General features: G+C 44.3%; 2 protein-coding genes across 9 annotated transcripts in view; one reads left to right on the forward strand and one right to left on the reverse strand.

Annotated features, from left to right (window-relative positions):
* The window catches only part of TNNT3 (troponin T3, fast skeletal type), a 55,624-nt gene extending 38,859 nt beyond the window's left edge, over positions 1–16,765 (reverse strand). The window contains exons 1-3 of one of the 3 annotated variants that reach the window (XM_073658754.1): positions 16,629–16,765; positions 14,231–14,266; positions 13,723–13,736 (exon numbers count right to left, since the gene is read on the reverse strand). In XM_073658754.1, coding sequence (XP_073514855.1) covers positions 13,723–13,736; positions 14,231–14,250 — 34 coding nt within the window. In that variant the 5' untranslated portion in view covers positions 14,251–14,266; positions 16,629–16,765. Of the gene's footprint in view, positions 1–13,722; positions 13,737–14,230; positions 14,267–14,539; positions 14,748–16,628 lie in introns of those variants that run through there. The other 2 variants (XM_073658755.1, XM_073658753.1) reach the window with 2 other exon arrangements.
* A 769-nt stretch (positions 16,766–17,534) lies between these two features.
* The window catches only part of PRR33 (proline rich 33), a 37,208-nt gene continuing 28,851 nt past the window's right edge, over positions 17,535–25,891 (forward strand). For all 6 annotated transcript variants that reach the window (XR_012252772.1, XR_012252775.1, XR_012252776.1 and 3 more), the window contains exon 1: positions 17,535–17,667. The gene's annotated coding sequence lies outside the window, so the exon portion shown is untranslated. The remainder of the gene's footprint in view (positions 17,668–25,891) is intronic.

Consider the following 25,891-nt stretch of genomic DNA (forward strand, 5'->3'; position numbering starts at 1 on the left):
TCACGTGTAAAAAAAAGTTTAGGCCAATAAACAAGTGGCAAATTATGGTAAAACAATTTCAGCACACTACCACTACGTGTGAAGCCAGTCTAAAGCCGGACACTTACAGGTGGATAGACTCTGACAAATGGAGGTGTGCATAAAGGGACAAATAAGGTCTGCAAGAGGATGGATAGATTAGATTTTTTTGCACCAATGGATTGGAGAAAGGAGCTTGCACAGATACGAGGCTAAAATTGCATTTTGTTGGAAAAGTAGCCAAAAGGTACACCTCTGGAGAATATCAATAGTTTTGTTTGTTTTTTCGTTCAAAAAAAGTTTTATCTTTTTCATGTTCAAGGTAGAAATAGGGAGACAGGCAGAGAGGGAAAGGTAGAGAGAAGGTAAGAAAGAGAAGATATGGAAAATGGAGGAGAGACTTTAGGCCAACAAGGGGAATACATGGGCTTCATGTCCAGAAAACACAGGAGATTAGGCTGTTGGAAGTAGAGGGAAGAAGAAAACGTGCTACATCTGCAGATCTATCCATCAATTCAAAGGAAAGGGAAAGGGGGAAAATATATTTAGTTAATAAAGAGAGGGAGGTCAAAAATTAAAACCAGGATGAGCCAAACCTTCTGGAACAGACATAGAATTGTGTTAGTGAATATGGTTTAATAATTGTGAAGTTGCTTATTAAGATTTAAATATGGTCACATCTGATACAATCATGAAATGCCACAGTCATGTGAGACCATACACTATGCCTGGCATTTATCTGAAAAGGACTTGAAGGAGGAGCATTGGGGGAAGGACTCTATAAGCGGCTTCTCTCACCCAATCAGGATACCCGGGCTTCTTCTGAGTCAGCAGCTGACTGACGGGGTATCCCAACAATCCTCATCTCTCATGTCCTTTTCAGCGAGATACCAGGCACAGTACACAGCTGCTAGTGACAGTGGTGCTTTCAGTTGTATCACTGGGTCCACATGTTTCAAATCCTTTCCTAAGAATGAATTTGAAGTGACTGAGTAACTATTATGTCTGTTCCAGCTTCATGGCAGAGGTAGGCAACACTAGATCCCCAAAACCCCTTTATATCTTCATATCATCTAATTTAGTCTCTAGATTAGCCATCTATAATGAGATTAAAGCGATTGTATCTTCAGGAGTGCACCGCTCCTGGCTACCAGTTTCTTTTTTGCCTTAAAGCAGTGTGTTGCTGAAGATTGACAGTTCATGCTCTCCAAGGGTGCTTGCAGAGGTAACGTTGCCTCTGCAGCATGGAAGAAGTGCAGGGGACTGAAGCAGGTTGGATCTATTGATCTGGCCTGCTTCAGAGTAGAGCAAACAGGTTCTAAAGCATAAAGCCTGATAGTGCTTCAAGCTACTTACCTACAGTAGAAAACAGGCCACTCCGAGACCACAGAGTGGCCAGTAACTAAGGTGACGAACTATACAGTATAAAACTAAAAATTCATCAATTCTTCAGAACGGAGAGGATTTTTCATAAGATGAAAATTGCAAAGTTGTTTGTTTTAACAAGCGCTTTGCAATTTTACCCATTTAAGAACTTGAGACAACCCCTTGCTTACTCCTAAAGCCCCTGAAAAACTATGATTGCCCACCACTGACCAACAGTCTTGGCCCAGCCTGTAAACACATAGGAAAGGGAGAGGCTTTAAATCCATTGGGAAGAAATGGAAAGAAAAAGTGGAAATAAAATACCATCATATTCTTCTCCGTGTTCTGTAAGTGAAAAGAAATTGTTAGCTCACTTATCTCCTGTTCTCCTATGTGAAAAAGCAACTTATTAACCAACCAGTTATTATTGCAGACCATCAAGCTTCTCATGCACAGAACTTCTGACGGGATCACACTCTTTCCTGAGGTGGTGGGTGTTTGATGTTCTTTATCAAGTGCAAAAACTTTTCTCAAAAAGTAGGTGAGGACTTTGCTAAACTTCGACTTCTTAGCATTGCTGATATAGGCAGTTGCCATGCAAAATCGGCATTGAAACAGGCGGAGGCAGACATTACATGTCAATATGCACAGATTACCAACCAATCCTGCATTCAGAATTGCTAGATAAGTAGGAACCAGTGATACTGACTCGTTTTAAAGAGACATTGTAGGAGGCGGTAGGTGAAATATTGAGGAAGGTCTTTTTAATGGGTCTTACCTTCCTCCTCAGCCACCTGATAACTTTCCTCTTCTTGAACTGCTATCTCCTCAACTTCAGGTTCTTCTTCTTAAGTGGCAAGGCAACATAGTTCAAGCAGTAATGCAAAAGCCAAGATTGGGGTACAGGTAGTCAAAGGTTAGAAAGCAAGGCAGGTAGAAGAAAAAAGAAAGTGCAAAATAAAAGCCAATGCATAATAATAGGTAGCATTATAAAAAAAGGGCAGATCATCATTGCTGTTGTAAATAAAAAAAAAGTGCATTGATTGAGCTGCAAATTTTAGATTTTCATGCTGAAGTCACAGTTATTACTGGCTGGTTTCACACTTACATTTATTTGCAGTATCTCTCTTTGCTCAATATCTCATCCTAACATCAGTTTACTTATCTGAATGATGTAAAAAAAAAATTGTTCCAACTGATCATGATGGAACTGATGATCACTGATGCACTTTGTCCTAAATTATTAAAATCCATCCAAAGATCCATCATGATCAATTTTTTAAAAAAAACATACTGCAAAAAGACGCACGTGTGAATGTACCGTCAGGCGTTATTGAGATAGACTTAGGTGTTTAAAGGGAATCTGTCACCAGGATTTTGCTGCCCCAGCATGATGTAGAGGCAGAGGCCTTGATTCCAGGGATTTCTCAACAACTTGCTGTAGTTTCAGTACAATCAGTGTTTTAATAGCAGGAGATTATCCCTACCTGACTAGGTTTCATGTGCAGGCCAGTCAGGCTAATCTGTGATCCTGGTTCTAGAGATGCAGTTTTGATAAAATCACTGTTTTATTTTGCTGCAGATCTCCCAGTTCTGTGAATGCTGAGCTCTGTATATCCCCGCCCACACCACTGATTGGTAGATTTCTGTGTACACACTGCATAGGCAGAAAGCTGCCAATCAGTGGTGTGGGCGGGGTTATACAGAGCTCATAAATATGGAGGATTACATTACAGCAGGTTTACTAGTCCTCTAGTGATAATGTCCTGGTGATAAAACAGTGATTTTATCAAAACTGCAGCAAGCAGCCCAGTAAGTGACATATCACTGGAATCAGGGACTCTGTGTCTACATTATTCTGCTCTCAGATTAGGTGGCAAAAACCTTCAGACAGATTCCATTTAAAGAGGTTTTTCCATGGTATAGTGATGGATATTGTTAGCATAGGTCATCAATTTATGATCCGTGGGGATCCAACAGATATCAGACCCCCAATGATCCTGAGAAACAAAAGGTTGCCCAGTACCGGAGTAGAGCATTTTCATTTTTGCCTTTCATTTGCTGAACAGGTGGGTGGAGGGTGACCTCTGTGCAGGAGAAAAATCATGAAGGGGACACAGTGCTGCACCTCCTTCAATCTCAAGATCGGTGAGGGTCTAAGAGGTTGGACCTCTATCGATCACAAAGTGATGGCATATTCTAGTAATATGCCAACACTCTACATGGTAGGAAGACCCTTTAACTGTCCACAGTCTGTATACCTAGATTAGATCTCCCACCTCCTTGGTCCTACTGAGCCAGATTTAGAGAGCCATAGGGAATGGATCCATAGGGTTGTAAATCTGGTAAAGTAGAAGCTATAGGAAGGGGATGTCTAGGTGTTGTGCCCATCTGAATAAGGCTCAACGCGGGCACGGTCTTTGCTCCTATTATTAATAGTAAAAACCACCAAGCCATACTCCTCATCAGAGCTGGTATTTTGCACGTAATGACAAGAGAGCACTGGCTCCAAGATGCAGACATCATATCACCCAATGATCTCAAGGTCACAGCGAGCCTCATGCAGCACAGATACCAGCAAGCACGTCCCATCCCTGTGCACTAAATATCTAGGACCACCGGTGGCAGCCACCTGACTACATTTAAATAAACATCTATCAAAATCCAGTATTCGCATGGTTTACAGATGAGTTTTGGGTTACCCTGCAGTCACTCTCCTTATGTTTACAGATACTGATTTGGAGATATGAAAAAAAAATGGGCTCTGGGGGTCACCTCATATTTGTAGGTGGGAATGGTGAACAGATCACATACCTTCTTGGGGTTCTTCAATTGTTTCATAAAGAAGAGAGGGATGAAAGACAAAGGGAAAAAAGACAAATGAGCTATCAAGACATTAAGCTGCAACACTACATAACACGGAGGGATACAGAGCTCTACGGCAGAGCACACAGTCACCTGTACACTCAATGTGTCTGACAATATAGTCATTATTCAATATGTATTGTGGTACTAAGCTTATTCTTGTCACCAGTTCACTTTGAGCCTCTTCATTTTCAAGACTTAAGACTTAAAGCATGAGATTTGAAAAAAGTGTCTGAAAAGCACAGCTCCCAAGAACTGTGTCTCAACTGACAAAGGAGCTGTCTTGTAAGCACACCTACTGGTGAGCTGCCAGAGAAGGGCTGTGACGGAAGAAGAAATAAATCTTCTCGGCTGACTTCTCATGGAGGACTCAGACTAGAGAAACAAAATCCTTTGTGCTCAGTTAGCCAACTAGAAAATGTATTTCTCCTGTTACAGCCCGTCTCCAGCAGCTCTCTGGTATGTGTGCTTACAATCAGCTCCTCTGTCAGTGGAGACGCAGGTCTAGGGAGCAGTATTTCTTCAAACTGCAGCCTGTCCTGAAATGTGACTAGGATGGGCTGCCGTTTGAATTACATAACAGGGACCATTTTATTTCATTCTTGGAGAACCCCTTTAAATGCAATACCAGACCTGGACAAAGGTGGTGCTGTTTCTTGGCAATAAACTATTTCTTCCAAACTCATAAACCCCTTTAGACTTTTGTACCTTTTATTGTTAATTTCAAAGGGAAACGTCATTGTATGTTGACTAATAAATATCTAATCATTAATCTTTTTTGCAGATAACATAAATTTACCAAATGTGTTTAATCTGTTCACAATAATAAGTGTATGTAGTAAGCAGATGTGTACCTTAATAAGGGCTAGGCATTAGATCAATGTATGACTTTTGGATGTGCGGTCCATGTTCATATGGATTTTTTTCTCTTACTTGGTGTAAATGCAGCCGTTCTCCTAAACCTATTGATATTTATCTTTTATCTCTGTGTTTCTCCGTTTTTAAGACATGACCCCCTCCTCTTTGTATATAAATCTAGTCTGTTTAGCCGACTGGGCATAGTCCTCAAAATACTCCCAAAGAGAAAAGCTGAGGGTCATGCCCACTTGGCTAAACAGACCAGATTTCTTTACAAGGAAGAGGTGTCCGTAACTCAGGAATGAAGAGGAGCAAAAACAAAAGAAGAGCAGCTCCAGATTCAGGAGAACAGCGACATTTACATCAAAAATCATTTCTGGCAAGTGACAAGTTCTTTAGCTCCAGGGCCTACATGCCACAATCTGACAGGATCATTTCACCTACCAGGTACTATTTATGACATTGGTGTCCTCTTATACGACAGAAGAGTCTTTAGGACCCCTTAGACACTAGGGCATAGGGGTGACAGCTACCTCTGCACCAGGGCATAGGGGTGACAGCTACCTCTGCACCAGGGCATAGGGGTGACCGCTACCTCTGCACCAGGGCATAGGGGTGACAGCTACCTCTGCACCAGGGCATAGGGATGACAGCTACCTCTGCACCAGGGCATAGGGGTGACCGCTACCTCTGCACCAGGGCATAGGGGTGACCGCTACCTCTGCACCAGGGCATAGGGGTGACCGCTACTTCTGCACCAGGGCATAGGGGTGACCGCTACCTCTGCACCAGGGCATAGGGGTGACCGCTACTTCTGCACCAGGGCATAGGGGTGACCGCTACCTCTGCACCAGGGCATAGGGGTGACCGCTACCTCTGCACCAGGGCATAGGGGTGACCGCTACCTCTGCACCAGGGCATAGGGGTGACCGCTACTTCTGCACCAGGGCATAGGGGTGACCGCTACCTCTGCACCAGGGCATAGGGGTGACCGCTACCTCTGCACCAGGGCATAGGGGTGACCGCTACCTCTGCACCAGGGCATAGGGGTGACCGCTACTTCTGCACCAGGGCATAGTGGTGACCGCTACCTCTGCACCAGGGCATAGGGGTGACCGCTACCTCTGCACCAGGGCATAGCGGTGACCGCTACCTCTGCACCAGGGCATAGCGGTGACCGCTACCTCTGCACCAGGGCATAGGGGTGACCGCTACTTCTGCACCAGGGCATAGGGGTGACCGCTACTTCCGCACTAGGGCATAAGGGTGACCGCTACCTCTGCACCAGGGCATAGGGGTGACCGCTACCTCTGCACCAGGGCATAGGGGTGAAAGCTACCTCTGTACCAGGGCATAGGGGTGACCGCTACCTCTGCACCAGGGCATAGGGGTGACCGCTACTTCTGCACCAGGGCATAGGGGTGACCGCTACCTCTGCACCAGGGCATAGGGGTGACCGCTACTTCTGCACCAGGGCATAGGGGTGACCGCTACTTCTGCACCAGGGCATAGTGGTGACCGCTACCTCTGCACCAGGGCATAGGGGTGACCGCTACCTCTGCACCAGGGCATAGCGGTGACCGCTACCTCTGCACCAGGGCATAGCGGTGAGAGATACCTCTGCACTAGGGCATAAGGGTGACAGCTACCTTTGCACCAGGGCATAGGGGTGACCGCTACTTCTGCACCAGGGCATAGGGGTGACCGCTACTTCCGCACTAGGGCATAAGGGTGACCGCTACCTCTGCACCAGGGCATAGGGGTGACCGCTACCTCTGCACCAGGGCATAGGGGTGAAAGCTACCTCTGTACCAGGGCATAGGGGTGACCGCTACCTCTGCACCAGGGCATAGGGGTGACCGCTACTTCTGCACCAGGGCATAGGGGTGACCGCTACCTCTGTACCAGGGCATAGGGGTGACCGCTACCTCTGCACCAGGGCATAGGGGTGACCGCTACCTCTGCACCAGGGCATAGGGGTGACTGCTACCTCTGCACCAGGGCATAGGGGTGACCGCTACTTCTGCACCAGGGCATAGGGGTGACCGCTACCTCTGCACCAGGGCATAGGGGTGACCGCTACCTCTGCACCAGGGCATAGGGGTGACCGCTACTTCTGCACCAGGGCATAGGGGTGACCGCTACCTCTGCACCAGGGCATAGGGGTGACCGCTACCTCTGCACCAGGGCATAGCGGTGACTGCTACCTCTGCACCAGGGCATAGCGGTGAGAGATACCTCTGCACTAGGGCATAAGGGTGACAGCTACCTTTGCACCAGGGCATAGGGGTGACCGCTACCTCTGCACCAGGGCATAGGGGTGACCACTACTTCTGCACCAGGGCATAGGGGTGACCGCTACTTCCGCACTAGGGCATAAGGGTGACCGCTACCTCTGCACCAGGGCATAGGGGCGACCGCTACCTCTGCACCTGGGCATAGGGGTGACAGCTACCTCTGTACCAGGGCATAGGGGTGACCGCTACCTCTGCACCAGGGCATAGGGGTGACCGCTACTTCTGCACCAGGGCATAGGGGTGACCGCTACCTCTGCACCAGGGCATAGGGGTGACCGCTACCTCTGCACCAGGGCATAGGGGTGACCGCTACTTCAGCACCAGGGCATAGGGGTGACCGCTACCTCTGCACCAGGGCATAGGGGTGACCGCTACCTCTGCACCAGGGCATAGCGGTGAGAGATACCTCTGCACTAGGGCATAAGGGTGACAGCTACCTTTGCACCAGGGCATAGGGGTGACCACTACTTCAGCACCAGGGCATAGGGGTGACCGCTACTTCTGCACCACGGCATAGGGGTGACCGCTACTTCTGCACCAGGGCATCGGGGTGACCGCTACTTCTGGACCAGGGCATAGGGATGACCGCTACCTCTGCACCAGGGCATAGGGGTGACTGCTACCTCTGCACCAGGGCATAGGTGTGCCCGCTACCTCTGCAGCAGGGCATAGGGGTGCCCGCTACCTTTGCACCAGGGCATAGGGGTGACCGCTACCTCTGCACCAGGGCATAGGGGTGACCGCTACCTCTGCACCAGGGCATAGGGGTGACCGCTACTTCTGCACCAGGGCATAGGGGTAACCGCTACCTCTGCACCAGGGCATAGGGGTGACCGCTACCTCTGCACCAGGGCATAGTGGTGACCGCTACCTCTGCACCAGGGCATAGGGGTGACCGCTACTTCTGCACCAGGGCATAGGGGTGACCGCTACTTCTGCACCAGGGCATAGGGGTGACCGCTACCTCTGCACCCCCTATAGCTCTACTTCTAATGTACATAACATGGTTCAATTTGCAAATTTACCCCACACATTAACTAGTCTAGGAGACTAAGACATACCTTCTTGTGCTTCTTCTGCCAGACATTATGACATTGCGGCAAGAGCAAGGAGAGGAGGCAAGAAAACAGATAAAGCAAATCACGTTAGCAGGCTGCAAGGACCTATGGAGCACAGAAGAAGTGACAGCTGCAATGCACCGCAGAATGGACACACTATAGCCATATGTAACGTAACGCACTACACACACAGTAATGGGAAACATGAATGTTCTCTCCTCCAGCACATCCATACCTGTGAATGTACAGAGACATAACTCCATGTAGCCACATGTGGACAGACTGACATGCACGCGCTCTAATCAGGAGTTTTTACATTGAACCTGATTTTTATAAATCTCTTGTTATAAGAAACAAAATGTCAATAGATATAAAACATGTTCATGCTGTATTAATCCTCCATCGCTCCTGATGTCATAATGCTCTGTAGGCTTTTATAAGTAGAAGGGTTTTCTTAAAGGGATCATCCACTACTATGATATTGATGACTTAAGAGAGGTCATCAGTGTCAGATCGGTGGGGGTCCGATACCTAGCTCACCCATAATGTAGGGTAAACAAAAATAGATTGAGATTTTTAGAACAGGTGCGCGATACCTGCCGTGTGACATGTGTGATCGATCCTGCTCACCTCCTGATGTGGAAATGAGCGAAACTGGGTTACCCTTTAAAAGAGGAAAGGTCAAAAGCGGGCAGTTTTTCCTATTAATTTATACCCTCTGCTTCCCTGAGTATGCCTTTTTTAAAAAAAAAATCCGCCATACTGTTTTAAAGATACAGGCCTTTTTATTCAGTGCTTATTTTTATGGTCTTTACAAGGGGGCATGGCTCACAGGGTTCCCTGGGGCGTGGCTCACAGGGTTCCCTGGGGGCGTGTCTTTAGGCTGCTGTCTGAGCCACACCCCCTTGATAAAGACCATAAAAATTTATACTAAATAAAAAGACCCATATCTCTGGAATCATATGGCGGATTTTTTTAAAAAAAGCAAAATAAGGATGCAAAGTAAGAGCAAAAACTGCCCATTTTTAACCTGGTGTCAGATCTTCTTTGAATAACAATAATCTGGTATAATAAATATTGCTTAAATCCCCAAATTTCTGTCGGAGACGTAGTTTCGTCGTTTTTAAGGTTTACGGTAAACTTAAGTCCATCGGGGGCAACCTGCAGCCTAACGTTTTGATACAGAGGAAGGCAAAAATGCCATGGGGAAGACAATAGCTATGACACTGGGAATCACATGGTATTACTGTATTTGTGAGTATTATATTCCTTATATCAGGTCAGAGGCTGATGATGATGATGATGATGCACCTTCAGCGAGCGCAAGGCAGCACAACGACCGATAATGTGGTGAAAACCGAAACCCCATAAATGTCATTATGACATCATTTGAGTGGAGCTGAGGATTTCAGGAGGTCAAATACACTGCACGCTTATAAAAGTGACTAACGTCCGCGTATCAGATAGAAGTCATTGAAATTGGCTGCCCGGTTATATATGTTAATTGGGCTAAATGACCAGCGGCGTGTGACTTCTTCACTGCAGAGCCATTGTACAATACCAACCGCATATATTGTAAATGGCAGCGGGCGGCCATGTTGTTTGAAGTGAAGGGGTAAGTGACATTAGTGACATTGTAGAGAATCAGTGTTACAGCGTTAGGGCTTAGTGGTCAGGTGAAGAGAAGGAGATCACCCATTTACCTTCTTCGTATTCTTCTGTTTGTGTGTGGACATAAAAAAAAATTAAAAAGTCATATAAACAGGGACAAAAAGCAACAAGCAACGTAAGCAGCACTGACAGATGTCACCTCGGCTACGGAAACGTACAGCGACACAAGAAAACACAACTACGAGAAAGAACAGGAACAGAGAATAGTTCTGCATAAGAGGAAGTAAACTCATGTGCACGTTTCACCCTACCACCCACTGAGTGACATCACGGCTCAGTGCATGATGATGTCACCCTACCACCCACAGAGTGACAACACGGCTCAGTGCATGATGATCTCACCCTACCACCCACAGAGTGACATCACGGCTCAGTGCATGATGATGTCACCCTACCACCCACAGAGTGACATCACGGCTCAGTGCATGATGATCTCACCCTACCACCCACTGAGTGACATCACGGCTCAGTGCATGATGATGTCACCCTACCACCCACAGAGTGACAACACGGCTCAGTGCATGATGATCTCACCCTACCACCCACAGAGTGACATCACGGCTCAGTGCACGATGATGTCACCCTACCACCCACAGAGTGACATCACGGCTCAGTGCATGATGATCTCACCCTACCACCCACAGAGTGACATCACGGCTCAGTGCACGATGATGTCACCCTACCACCCACAGAGTGACATCACGGCTCAGTGCATGATGATCTCACCCTACCACCCACAGAGTGACATCACGGCTCAGTGCACGATGATGTCACCCTACCACCCACAGAGTGACATCACGGCTCAGTGCATGATGATCTCACCCTACCACCCACAGAGTGACATCACGGCTCAGTGCACGATGATGTCACCCTACCACCCACAGAGTGACATCATGGCTCAGTGCATGATGATCTCACCTTACCACCCACAGAGTGACGTCACGGCTCAGTGCACGATGATGTCACCCTACCACCCACAGAGTGACATCATGGCTCAGTGCATGATGATCTCACCCTGCCACCTACAGAGTGACATCACTTCTCAGTGCATGATGATGTCACCCTACCACCCACAGAGTGACATCACGGCTCAGTGCATGATGATGTCACCCTACCACCCACAGAGTGACATCACGGCTCAGTGCATGATGATCTCACCCTACCACCCACAGAGTGACATCACGGCTCAGTGCACGATGATGTCACCCTACCACCCACAGAGTGACATCACGGCTCAGTGCATGATGATCTCCCCCTACCACCCACAGAGTGACATCACGGCTCAGTGCATGATGATGTCACCCTACCACCTACAGAGTGACATCACGGCTCAGTGCATGATCTCACCCTACCACCCACCGAGTGACATCACGGCTCAGTGCACGATGATCTAGGTTCTATGTAACTAATACTTAAAGCTTAATTCCTCTTAAAGCAGTCAAAATAGAAAATATTTAATTCTAGTTTGTGGAATATCATGGTTAAAAAGTCTTCTGCTGCATGGGACCTATGTAAAGTTTAATAATGGTTATTTAGCACACAGGCCAGCAGGGGGCAGTAGAGTTCCTGTTAGTGAGTTATACAGCAGATCAATGAAATCACTGTATGTCATCCAGTACACTGATGATCTCGCTAGAAAGAAAAACTTGTTAATTGTCGGAAATGAAAAGTACAGATGTTAATTAAATGAGAAGAAAAGGGATGAGCAGTCATTAGTCAGTGGTGGGATCAGTCTGAGTATCTGAAAGGAGTGGAAATAAGAAAGGGAGCAGGTGTTAGAATTCAGGGTAGCAGAAAGGAGTTTGATAAGTTTTGTCATTAATACACAAAACCCCGCTACGTAGTGGGGAACAAACATCAATTAATTAATTAATTACCAGTTGCCCTTTTGGGGCCATTGCTCCCCTGATGACACTGATTCCTAGGTGAAACATTTGTTGGACAGTAATTCTCCCTTTTGTTAATGCTGAGAAGTCACTGGTTATCACAGTTTAATGTTTATTTATATATTTTACTCACTTATATGGTGCCATTAATTCCACAGCGCTTTACAGACATTATCTGCAGACCGCTGCCTGTTTGCTTACAATTACCGCAGTACAACGGTTCCATGCTCCAACTTAATGGTTAATGTTTTTTTAATCTGCACTTTAAAGAGACAGATCTTAGTAAGTATTGATTACATTTTAGTGAGCAACAATAAGGCCGCGTTCACAAGTTACTTTTTTTTATTATTTTGCCGCAATTTTGCAAATTCACAGCAAAAAACAATGTGATTCTGTCACAGATGGAAAAAAAAGGAACGCGTCCGCAATGTATGAACAAAGCCATAGGGCTCGTGTAGATGACCATATTTTCGGTCCCATTGCGATCCGACAAAACATCAGACATACAGAGACACAGTATAACATCCGATTTTTTCAGATACATTGTAATTCTGTAACACAGGAAACTGTAAATGGTTAATAGTTTCTGCTGTAAAAAACGGATTGCATACGAATGACAAGCGAGAAAAAAATCAGTCCACTTTTCTGGATGAAACTCTGAACGATTTATTATACTGATGTGTGACCCTACCCTAAAGGTTATATATTTTAAGTAGTGGGTGGATTTCTTTGGGTATCTTTATGCCCCAAAAGAGCAACTTGTATTGTTATCCTTTGCCCTCACATCACACAGATCACAGTAAATAAATGAAAAATACAGATGTAGCAGAGTTGTGCTTGTCATTGATCCTTTCTTTTGTGCATACATAAATATAATGCTATAGGTTTAACTTGATGTCACACTTAGGGCTCATTCAGGCATCCATTTTTTGCATACGACCGCTGCTGTGGTTTTAACGGATAGCACGCGTACCTACAACAGCGAATGGGGGGCGTTCACATGTCTGTGATTTTTCAAGGACCCAACGGATCAAAATTGGTAATACAAGTCTATGGGTAAGTGAAAAAATCGGATAGCACTCGGGTGCCGTCTATGTTCTAACCATTTTTTATGACTGCTATATAGGGAAAGATAGGGGAATTCTTATTTTTGTTTGTTTCTTATCCAAGAAAAAGTGATGAAACTCAGACCAAATTATGGAGTTAAAAAATGACACTGACCAAATGGAATCTGGACTGTTATCTGAGTATGAGAAAAACCATTGACGTCTGAATGAGCCCTCTGTTGTGCCAAATGACAAATTCAACCTTGCATCTTTTGTATATATAGCATTGTTTGAAATAAAGCAATGTTGAAGGGGTTGTCCACTACAGTGATATTGATGACCTTTCCTTTTGGATAGGACATGGATATCAGAATGGTGGGGGTCTGACACCCATAGGAGCTGCTGTTATCAGCTCTGACAGTGGCTGGATACTATCAGTGTATCAAGCAGAACACCACTGCTCAGTCTCACTGCTTAGTTGTCCCTGCTGGGGACTGCAAATCAGCTCCTATTTATATGAAAAGGAGACCCAGATTGCTGATCTCATACAACCCTTATTAATTTTCCCCGTAAATAATTTAATCATGCATCTTGGCTGCAGCAAAAAAAAAAGTAAGGATGTTATATATGAAGTAAATGAGTTTGGAGCTTTACTCACCCTCCACCTGCTCACTGACAGATGATGAAAAAGAGACAGATCACAAGGGAAAGGAGAACAAAAGGATAAAAAAGAGAAAAATATGTTACATTTTAAAATGAAACTTGTTTTATTTGTTTTGACTTTTTGTATCTATATCACACATATCTTCCCAAAATATGAACTAAGTCTCCTAACTGCTCATGGCAGATATGCTCATTTCTCTGTTTTCTATGGGCATAAATTCCAACTATACATGCAGGTTAAAGTAATATGCTTCTGAAATAAAATCTGTATTAGTAGGTTTATGATAAATAGATAGCTAGATAATATATTTAGAAATATAAAGCCTCCCTGGTCAATACCAAACCATCCAGATAAAAAAAAGAAGAACCGGAGGCAGAACACGGTTAGATACATCATATGTATATATATATATATATATATATATATATATATTGACGCAAGAAAGCGTTACCCAACATCAGCCATATTCTAGTTTTGGGACACCTGTTCTCTAGATACTTACACTTCTTCTGTGTCAGACATGGTGGCTTTTGGTCGGCTGAAAAAAAACAGAATAAATTAAGAATGTGAGAACTTGGAAGCGTTAACCACATTTTAGTTGGTGGCTGCACTAAAACATATATTAAACATTAAAATAGATAGAGAGATAGATAGATAGATAGATAGATAGATAGATAGATAGATAGATAGAAGAGCCTATGCTTTGTTGCAAGATATTTTATGCATATGCCCCTATTTATTGTTGCAGTACTTGTTTTATATCCATATAAGAACACAATGAGATTAACCATCTTCCTAGACCACCACATACCTTATGTATTACACAACATTAAATGTGGCATTTATTGATTTTATATGGGTCTCTTCACTTTTGTTTTATCCTTAAAGGAACCTTTACTCTAATCCATGGACCTGATGTTAGTCTAATGGAAGGCAAGATAGCAGTGCGACACTACGGCTTAATTTAGACTTCCACCCTGTAAGGAAAACTTGGGAAGCCAGCACTGCTGCCTGCATGACTCAGATGTTACATGAGCCGGGAAAGAGAGGAGGGCTGGAGACAACTGGGCATTCTTGTCTATTTTAGGACCTCTGGGAATGTCCTTTAAAGGTGATTTGGACCTGAGAGTAGAGCCATTTTTGAGACAATTTACAGCCAGCATTTTGTTTTCCTTTTGGGTTAGCCAAGATTGGAAGCTTTTGCTTCATGGCAAGGTCCATGCATAAAGAAGTCCCATGTTCTTAGTAGTATGTAGAGAAGACCTTTGCATTTAGGAGGTGTGTATTTTATGAGCATTCATGGAGGTGTGTGTTTCAAGAGTATACCTGTCATATTTTGGTGTGTAATCATGTTTATACCTTCCAGATAAGGGTTTAAAGGAACTGACTTTAAGTTTCAAGGCCTCTGAAGGCCAGAAGATCCATTTTGTCAGTGTGACACCTCTCCGAGTCCTGACTGTAAAGACAGCTGGAACCAATTACTTCTAATCATCCTGTGCTCCAAATATCAACCTCTCAGGCATCTAAGTCACATAAAACATCTACCCATGCAATGCCCGACCAATAAATATAGCATGTGATGACAAACAATGGCACCTGTCCTGTGAAGTCTACCCAACACATACCACCACAAGCATTCCCTGCTATGTAGCGCTGGTGCTGATGCTTCTGCAATACATGTGATTATTTATATAAATGACACACATAGTCAGACCATGACCTCTAGATCCTTCCCTGATCAGAAGGTAGAAGACCACTTTGCGCATGTTTATTGTCAACCATCTTTGTACAGCCTTCAAAAGACCATCCCTTTATGAAGACCACCCTTTTATCCTGGCCAGATATCAGATATCCTGTAATAAAATTAAGCTTCCACCATATTTTATGCATATTGGCCATTTTCTTTAAGAAGACCACCCCCTCCCTCCCACAAACACACACACATAAAACCACTTTTCAATACAATTTTTGGTGGTAGCCATCCCTCAATGGATTCAAGAGATTATAGATAGATAGATAGATAGATAGATATGGGATAGATAGATAGATAGATAGATAGATAGATATGGGATAGATAGATAGATAGATAGATAGATAGATAGATAGATATGTGATAGATAAATTGATAGATAGATAGATAGATAGATAGATAGATAAAACAAAAGAATGGCAGAATTCTGATTCAAGAAAATAATGTGAATTGACCCATGAAGCAATTTTTCTACAGTCTTTGCCTTTGATAAATGCCCCAATAAGTAGGTAGAAACGTTACTACATAGTTGATACAATTTTTCATTTGAATTGGAATGTTCTGATTATTCTGTTGATTGATAAAACAATAAATAAACAAATAGAAAGATGGATGGATAGATAGATAAATACAATCTAGATAGATAGATAAATACAATCTAGATAGATAGACATTCACAGGAGGCAGTTTTATTAGGCAGGCTCTCAGGTGGCCCCCAACACTATGCTGGACTTCTGCCAGGGTGACATTAATGACATCAGTCTTGCCATTCTCAGGCTTAGCCTGGATTCCTGCTCTCTGCAGTTCTTGTGCAGTGACTTCGCCAAGGGGTTTAAAGTGGGATCTTACTAATAAAGTACAGTATTATGGGGATATTCTCTTAAATCCTTTGTTTCCTATATGACCATTGTGACCAGTGGTCTGCTAGTGGAAACTGTTTCCAGGTTATGTCCTTGGCCATTGAGTTGCATCAGATATTACAGTTTTCTACACCTCTTCTTCTGATACATTGTATTTAATCCAGGACTAAATAAAAAATATTGATGAAGACTGTGTGGTGCTTCCACTATTTTCTTCCCAATTTTCACATTAGTGAAGATTCCCCATGTTGGAGGGGTGTCCTTCAAACCCCCCCTCACCCTTCTCTTACCTGTGGCAGGAGAGCAGAGAGCAGCACTGGGGGCCCCGAGCAGTTGTGAGACTTTTCAATCACCCCCCGGCCTGGTTATGTCTTGCAATTATACCGAAATGTGATCTGCACCCTAACAGGATTGGACACTCTCTAGGGGGGGTGAGGAGTGACACGTACAAGGGGCAGGACAAGTGTAGGAACAGCTGCTTACACTGGTTATTGGGGAGGGGGCACACTTGAGTTTAAGCTCAATTTACGCACTAATTATAGACCAAGCAGGACAGCAGAATTTGGAGATGTTCCCTTGTGTGTGTATGGCTGTGTGTGAGTGGGGGGTGCTGTTAAATTAAGAAGACCACCTTCATGGTGGGGTGGGAGGGTGCACACAGCCCTTCATTTTCAGTTGCATTCCATCAAAATGTTTTGAAAGTGCCCAAAAATCAGAAAATTCAGTCAAAAACATTTTTCTCTATACATGATGAATTTGGAATATTGTCTTTTGATATAATTAAAAATCTTCCGTGTTATTGTTAATACGAAGTGTAAATGACTGGTTCCAGACACTTAAATGTTAATTAATACCTTGTGTCCATCCATACATTCACATAAGGGTGATGACATAGTGATAATTATATGCATTCAATTGTATAAATGAGCTTTATTGTTCAAATATTTTATTATTCCATGATAATATTGGACAGTTTATAGTAATAATTGCTGTAAAGGATTCTACATATTATATCTATCCATTATATCTATCCATGACTTATAGACCTATATGGAGTGTAAGCTCTATGGCACAGATTTCTAAGAAATATCTATTTGGCATTGTCACATATCTGAGGTGACCTGTGAAGTCTTCTGAACAGTAGGGGGGGCCAGAGTCCCACTTAAAACAGTGGGTGTTTCCCTCCCCTTGACCTTTCTTGAGCCCCCCTTCTTCCACCCAGATTCGGAGTTTTGCTGCCCCAGTTATGGGGGGTCGTTTTCTTCCAGTCTTAGACGGGAGAAGGGAGCTGGTCACAGCTGCTGGACACCTGCTAACGGCTTTAAACAGGTAAATAAATAAAAAGGGGGCGCAGCGCCAACCCATGCGGAGACGGGAACAATTATAGCGCAAACAATTATGACTGTTTTGCAAAAAAAAAATTATTTAATCAGATTATTTAACCGTTGTTGCAATAATGGAAAGGAAAAGGTTAAATTACAGTGCACGCGCTATCTGCGTGATAGATAGATAGATAGATAGATAGATAGATAGATAGAACAACAAGCCCACTGCATAATCTAAACTCCGAATATACAGTCCCATCTCAAAATCAACTCTGCTACAATGAAAAAAACTTTTTTTAATTTGTGGAATGTTTATACTTAAATTGATATTTTGTAAATCAGATGCCTTTTAGTTTGTAGCACTGTGCGGCATTACAGTGTTAGTTTAAAGATAATCCCAGAGATTACTAACCCTAGCTACGGTAATACTGATATAATGTATTATATTCCTGCCCTGTATGAATGACTAAACGATGATTGACGTTCCAGATATAAATGAACTTTAAAAGCCTAAATAAACAATATTTAATCCCCCAAGGGCCCAATTTGATTTTTTAAATGCGGTCGGGATATCACCTTGATAACTCTATCTGGGAACTGACAAGTATCACAAGAGGCCATACAAGACTGGTCCAATCCGGAGCCCTGTTGTTCACGTGACCATAGGTCTAGGTACTATTTTCATGCCTCTTAACATAGAAGACTGGGATTATGTTACCGTGTGCTAATCTTTTCGATGCCCCATGGGATGTACCGTCTTGGGTTTCACTGTGCAGATATATATATATATATATATATATATATATATATACAGTACAGACCAAAAGTTTGGACACACCTTCTCATTTAAAGATTTTTCTGTATTTTCATGACTATGAAAATTGTACATTCACACTGAAGGCATCAAAACTATGAATTAACACATGTGGAATTATATACTTAACAAAAAAGTGTGAAACAACTGAAAATATGTCTTATATTCTAGGTTCTTCAAAGTAGCCACCTTTTGCTTTGATGACTGCTTTGCACACTCTTGGCATTCTCTTGATGAGCTTCAAGAGGTAGTCACCGGAAATGGTTTTCTCTTCACAGTGTACCCTGTCAGGTTTAATAAGTGGGATTTCTTGCCTTATAAATGGGGTTGGGACCATCAGTTGTGTTGTGCAGAAGTCTGGTGGATACACAGCTGATAGTCCTACTGAATAGATTGTTAGAATCTGTATTATGGCAAGAAAAAAGCAGCTAAGTAAAGAAAAACGAGTGGCCATCATTACTTTAAGAAATGAAGGTCAGTCAGTGCGAAAAATTGGGAAAACTTTGAAAGTGTCCCCAAGTGCAGTTGCAAAAACCTTCAAGCGCTACAAAGAAACTGGCTCACATGAGGACCGCCCCAGGAAAGGAAGACCAAGAGTCACCTCTGCTTCTGAGGATAAGTTTATCCAAGTCTCCAGCCTCAGAAATCGCAGGTTAACTGCAGCTCAGATTAGACACCAGGTCAATGCCACACAGAGTTCTAGCAGCAGACACATCTCTTCAACAACTGTTAAGAGGAGACTTTGTGCAGCAGGCCTTCATGGTAAAATAGCTGCTAGGAAACCACTGCTAAGGACAGGCAACAAGCAGAAGAGACAAGTTTGGGCTAAAGAACACAAGGAATGGACATTAGACCAGTGGACATCTGTGCTTTGGTCTGATGAGTCCAAATTTGAGATCTTTGGTTCCAACCACCGTGTCTTTGTGAGTCGAAGAAAAGGTGAACGGATGGACTCTACATGCCTGGTTCCCACCGTGAAGCATGGAGGAGGAGGTGTGATGGTGTGGGGGTGCTTTGCTGGTGACACTCTTGGGGATTTATTCAAAATTGAAGGCATACTGAACCAGCATGGCTACCACAGCATCTTGCAGCGGCATGCTGTTCCATCCGGTTTGCGTTTAGTTGGACCATCATTTATTTTTCAACAGGACAGTGACCCCAAACACACCTCCAGGCTGTGTAAGGGCTATTTGACCAAGAAGGAGAGTGATGGGGTGCTACGCCAGATGACCTGGCCTCCACAGTCACCAGACCTGAACCCAATCGAGATGGTTTGAGGTGAGCTGGACCACAGAGAGAAGGCAAAAGGGCCAACAAGTGCTAAGCATCTCTGGGAACTCCTTCAAGATTGTTGGAAGACCATTTCCGGTGACTACCTCTTGAAGCTCATCAAGAGAATGCCAAGAGTGTGCAAAGCAGTCATCAAAGCAAAAGGTGGATACTTTGAAGAACCTAGAATATAAGACATATTTTCAGTTGTTTTACTCTTTTTTGTTGAGTATATAATTCTACATGTGTTAATTCATAGTTTTGATGCCTTCAGTGTGAATGTACAATTTTCATAGTCATGAAAATACAGAAAAATCTTTAAATGAGAAGGTGTGTCCAAACTTTTGGTCTGTACTATATATGTATATATATATATATATATATATATATATATATATGTTTAATATATATAATATTATACAGTACACATTTGCGTAAATCAAAGATGTAGGATTTATGAATGTATCATTATTTCCTTATAAATGATCCTATATAACATTTCTCTTTATTTACCGTAATTAAATCTGTTCCTTGTATATGTCCATTTTCTTCTGTGTGTATATATATATATATATATATATATATATATATAATATATATATATGTGTGTTTATATATCTATATATATACATATATATACATAGAAATATAATCATATATATATTATTATTTCTTTTTTATTTATTTTTTAAAGAGGTGAATATGGCTCTCACAGGTATTGTCAACTATCTTGTTCAATGTTCTTAATTAGGAAAGATAGCAGCCATATTAATTGCCATCTGGCCATGTCTGCAGCTTGGAAGAAATCGGGTCTTTTAAAAGAAATATTCTATGCACTTTTTAATGTTTTTTTTTTACTTTATTTTTCATATCACTATCTATATTAAAGCACCACTGCAGAGTTTTTTTTTATTACTGCAGCGCTGAAGTGGTGTCACCAATGTACGTTCCCTGCCCCTATTCTTATACTTCTCAGTCGCCATCTTCTGTCATTCTTTGCGCCCCTCTGTTTGGTCTCCAGCAATATTTGATGGGCGATCTGGAAGTCAAAACTCAATGTAAGTCTATGAGAGTCAGAACGAGTTCAGGGCGAGGCTGTTATAGACTTACACGGAGAGCTTGTGACCGTTTCCTCTGACTTCCGGTCTGTCACAAGTTGCAGTCACAAGATGGTGGATCGGGACCGGAGAGGCACTGGGAAGAGCTCAAGATGGAGACTGGTAAGTATAAGACTAGAGACAGGGAACTTAGATTAGAAGCATCACTCCAGTTGAAATAAATAAAAAAAATGCTAGAGTGTTGCTTTAAAAAAAATCTTGCAATTTTAACATTGATTACTAGGCCTAACGTAAGACTTTTACTTCCTGTTCTTCACATGGACACTAGCACCAGTATTCTGACTCATAGCATATTTGTCTGTATAGAAGTATTTTCTAGGGATGCTGTAATGTGCGCAAAGGTCATTGTGCAGGGAGGGGGAGTAGGTGAGCTGTGACATCACCTATTGTCACCTACTGTATAAAGAGGTATTATCTCTCACTGTAATCTTGCGTGTCATGAGGATGACTGCTGACGAGTCATCTGAATAGAGTAGGGAGTATGCCATTTTTATAAGGCCTAGTGGCCAGTTTTAAAATTGCAATAGTTCACATTTTGATAGTGCTATAGAAAATTGAAAAAAACATGATCAAAAATTAAAAAGAAAATGTATGTATGTATGATGGTCCCAACACAACCCTCCACACAGTATAATGGCCCCCACTAGCCCTCCAAATAGTATAATGGACCCCACACATTATAATGACCCCTACTAACCCTCCAACAGTATAAATGGCCCCCACATAGCCCTCCACATAGTATTCTGGCCCCCGCACAACGCTCCGCATAGTATAATGGCCCCTGCACATCCCTCTGCATAGTATAATGGCCCCCGCACAACCCTCCGCATAGTATAATGGCTCCACCACAACCCGACACATAATATGATTGCCCCTACACAGCCTTCCAAACAGTATGATGGTCCTCAATACTGTATAGTGGCACTACATACAGTAGTGTACCTCCATATACTATAGTAGCTCTCGCAACCCTCCACACGGTATGATGGCCCCTACATAACCCTCCACAGTGTTTAATAGCCCCCACACAACCCTCCACACAGTGTAATGGCCCCCACATAACCCTCCACACAGTATAATGGCCCCCACACAACCCTTCACATTATTTAATGGCCCACACACATAATGGCCCCCACTAGCCCTTCAAACAGTATACTGGCCGCAGCACAACACTCTACTTAGTGTAATGACTCCTACAAAACCCTCCACACAGTATAATTGCCCCCGCACACCCCTTCAAACAATATAATGGCCCTCACACAACCATCCACACGGTATAGTGGCCCTCACACAACCATCCACACTGTATAATGAACCTACATACAGTATAATAGCCCCCATGGCCCCCACACAGTCCTCCAAATAATATAATGGCCCCTAAATAGTCATTCAATTATTATAATGGCCTCTGCACAAATCTTTACACAGTATAATGGCCCCCGAATAACCCTCCAAACAGTATATTTGGACCTCACACAGCCCTCCAAACAGTATAATGACCCCCACTCAGCCCTCCAAATAATATAATGGCCCCCAAATAGTCCTCCAAATAGTATAATGGCCCTCCAATTAGCATGATGGTCCCCAAAATAGCTCTCCAAATAGTATGATAACCCTCCAATTAGCATGATGGTCCCCAAAATAGCAATCTAAATAGTATAATGGCTCCTCAAATAGCCTTCTAAATAGTATGATTCCCCTCAAATAGCATGATGGCCTCTAAAATAGCCATCCAAATAGTATAATGGCCCCACAAATAGCCCTTCAAATAGTATGATGACTCCCACACAGTACTCCAATTAATATGATGGCCACCCACACAGCAGTCCAAATAGTATGATGGCCCCCAAGTAGCCTTTCAAATAGTATGATGGCCCTCCATTAGGTCTCCACATATTATGATGGCCCCCCAAATAGACCTCCAAATAGTATAATGGCCCCTCACATAGCCCTCCAAATAGTATGATGGCCCACAACAAAGCAGCATGTGTTCTGCAGCTCTGCATTGCTTGGTACAGTGGCGCGATGTAGTGACACCATCGTGCCAACTGCGCTGAGATGTCAGACGCAGCGGGAGATTGATGGAGGAGAGAGTGTAAGCTGATGGCTCCCTCTTCCCTCATTACTTTCAACTGTATGGCTTCCAGGATGCCGATACAGTTGAAAGCACAATGCAAGGCGGGAGCTGATGTCAGCGCTTACACCAGGTTCCCCCCTGACTCACAGGCCCCATAGCGGCTGCATGTTCTCCCGCTATTAGCGGTGCGCCGATGCCCCCACAATGACACACTACACAGAATAATGCCCACCACAGTATCCATCACACAGCATAGTGCTTCATCAGTACTTTCTCCAATACACAGTATGGTGCCCCCATAGTACACACACATCAAAATGCCCCCCCCCCCCCCCCCAGAGTCGTACATAGAAATCATGGGGACTCATAGCAGAAGCTCTAATTGGGCCCCCCCCCCCAAAAAAAAATAAAATAAAATATTTGTCTGTGTCACAGAAGAGCAGATCCATCCTTTACATAGTAATTTTCCTCCTGCTGAAGTCCTAGATTCCTCTTTCATTGCCCCATAAAGTATGATGCCAACAAAAGTGCCCCCCAAACACAGTATGATACCCCCATGGTGCATTCTTCCACATGCACAGTATAATGACCTTATTGTTCCCCACTTCAACTCCCAAGGCAAAGTATGGTGACCCTAACACAGTATAATCCCCCAACTGTGACTCCCATACAGCCCTCCATACAGTATAATGGCCCATATTAGCCCTCCAAACAGTATGATGGCCCCCCCACAAACCTTCACACCGTATAATTGCTTTCATACAGTATAATGGTCCCCCCACATAGCCCTCAAAATATTACAATGGCTCCACATAGCCTTACATACAGTATAATACGCCACCCATAATCCTCCATATAGTATAATGTGCCCCCCATAATCCTCCATATAGTATAATGCGCCCACCATAATCCTCCATATAGTGTAATTAACTTCCTATGGTCCGCCATAGAATATAATGCACTCCCCATAGTCCTCCATACAGTATATTACACACCCCTTAGGATAAAATGCAGCCCCCCATATAGTATAATTTACCCCACAGTCCTGCAGTATTATGGGCACCACGCACTCACTGATTTAAAAATACCGTATATTTTAAATAAGCCGACCCGAGTATAAGTCGAGGCCCCTAATTTTAACACAAAAACTGGGAAAACGTATTGACTCGAGTATAAGCCTAATGCAACAGCTACTGGTACTTTTCCCCATCCTGGTATGTATGGCACCCCTCATCCCCCAATCCTTTGTACGTATGACACCCCACATCCCCCAGTCCTGGTATGTATGGCACCCCTCATCCCCCAATCCTGGTACGCATGGTACCCCTCATCCCCCAATCCTGGTATGCATGGCACCCCTCATCCCCCAATCCTGGTATGCATGGCCCCCTCATCCCCCAATCCTGGTATGCATGGCCCTCTCATCCCCCAATCCTGGTATGCATGGCCCCCTCATCCCCCAATCCTGGTATGCATGGCCTCCTCATCCCCCAATCCTGGCATGCATCGCCCCCTCATCCCCCAATCCTGATATGCATGGCCCCCTCATCCCCCCAATCCTGGTATGCAGAGCACCCTCACCCCCCCAATCCTGGTATGCATGGCCCCTCATCCCCCCCAATCCTGGTATGCATGGGCCTCCTCATCCCACCGATCCTGGTATGTGTGGGCCCCCTCATCCCCCAATCCTGGTATGTGTGGGCCCCCTCATCCCCCAATCCTGGTATGTGTGGGCCCCTCATCCTCCAATCCTGGTATGTGTGGGTCCACTCATCCCCCAAACCTGGTATGTGTGGGCCCCCTCATCCCCCAATCCTGGTATGTGTGGGCCCCCTCATCCCCCAATCCCTGGTATGCATGGCCTCATCTCCCAATCCTGGTATGTGTGGGCCCCCTCTTCCCCCAATCTTGATATGCATGGCTTCCTCATCCCTCAATCCTTGTATGTGTGAGCCCCCTCATCCCCCAATCCTGGTATGTGTGGCCCCCCTCATCCCCCAATACTGGTATGTGTGGCCCCCTCATCCCCCAATCTTGGTATGTGTGGCCCCCCTATCCTGGTATGTGTGGCCTCCCCATCCCCCAATCCTGGTATGTGTGGCCCCCCTCATCCACCAATCCTGGTATTCGTGGCCCCCTCATCCTCTAATCCTGGTATGCATGGCCCCCCTCATTCCCCAATCCTGGTATGTGTGTCCCAATCACTTTACACATTAAAAAAAATAAACACTTATACTCATCTTCCTTCCTCACCTCTGCTCCAGTGCTGCTGTGTCCTGTCTGCCAGCAGCTCATGTCGGCATCTGAGCAGCGAGCGCTCTCAGATGCCGAGGTGAGCTACTGCTGCCTTCATATTCACTCGTCTCCACGCCGGGACTATGGGCGTGGAGAAGAGTAAATATGCATTCTCTTTAGTAGCGGGCGCTGACAGCAGGAGCCACGGCTCAGCGCTCTTTTGTGCCCGCTACTAAAGAGAATGAATATTCCCTCTTCTCCACGCCCATGGGAGTGGAGAAGAGGGAATATTCATGTCCCTTTAGCAACGGGCACACATGGCAGCTGCAGCAGCCGCTACTGCATGTGTACTGCTCCTCCGCCGCTGCAACCTCCCTCCCCCCCAATACTCACCTATCTTCTTCATTCCCCTGCTGAACGGCTCATGGGCCCAAATACCAGTGGTGTGGTCTGCCGCCATTGGCGGTACGCCACTGGCCCCCCCACAGCGAACCTTTCAAAAACAATGTGATCCTCCTTCAATCTGCCCAACAGAGCATCTTGCTCCCACTGTTCACACCTACACAGAATGATGCCCACCACAGTCCCCCACACAGTATGATACTCCCACAGTCTACCTCACACTGTCACAGGTTTACCACAGCAGAGAGGGGCCAGAAGACCGCAGTGTGTGATTTCACGTACTCTTGAACTGATTAGATGCACTTCACTATCA

The sequence above is a fragment of the Phyllobates terribilis genome, unplaced genomic scaffold (assembly GCF_046119375.1).
Source record: "Phyllobates terribilis strain yellow unplaced genomic scaffold, ASM4611937v1 Scaffold_13__5_contigs__length_258822181, whole genome shotgun sequence".
NCBI classification, from domain to species: domain Eukaryota; kingdom Metazoa; phylum Chordata; class Amphibia; order Anura; family Dendrobatidae; genus Phyllobates; species Phyllobates terribilis.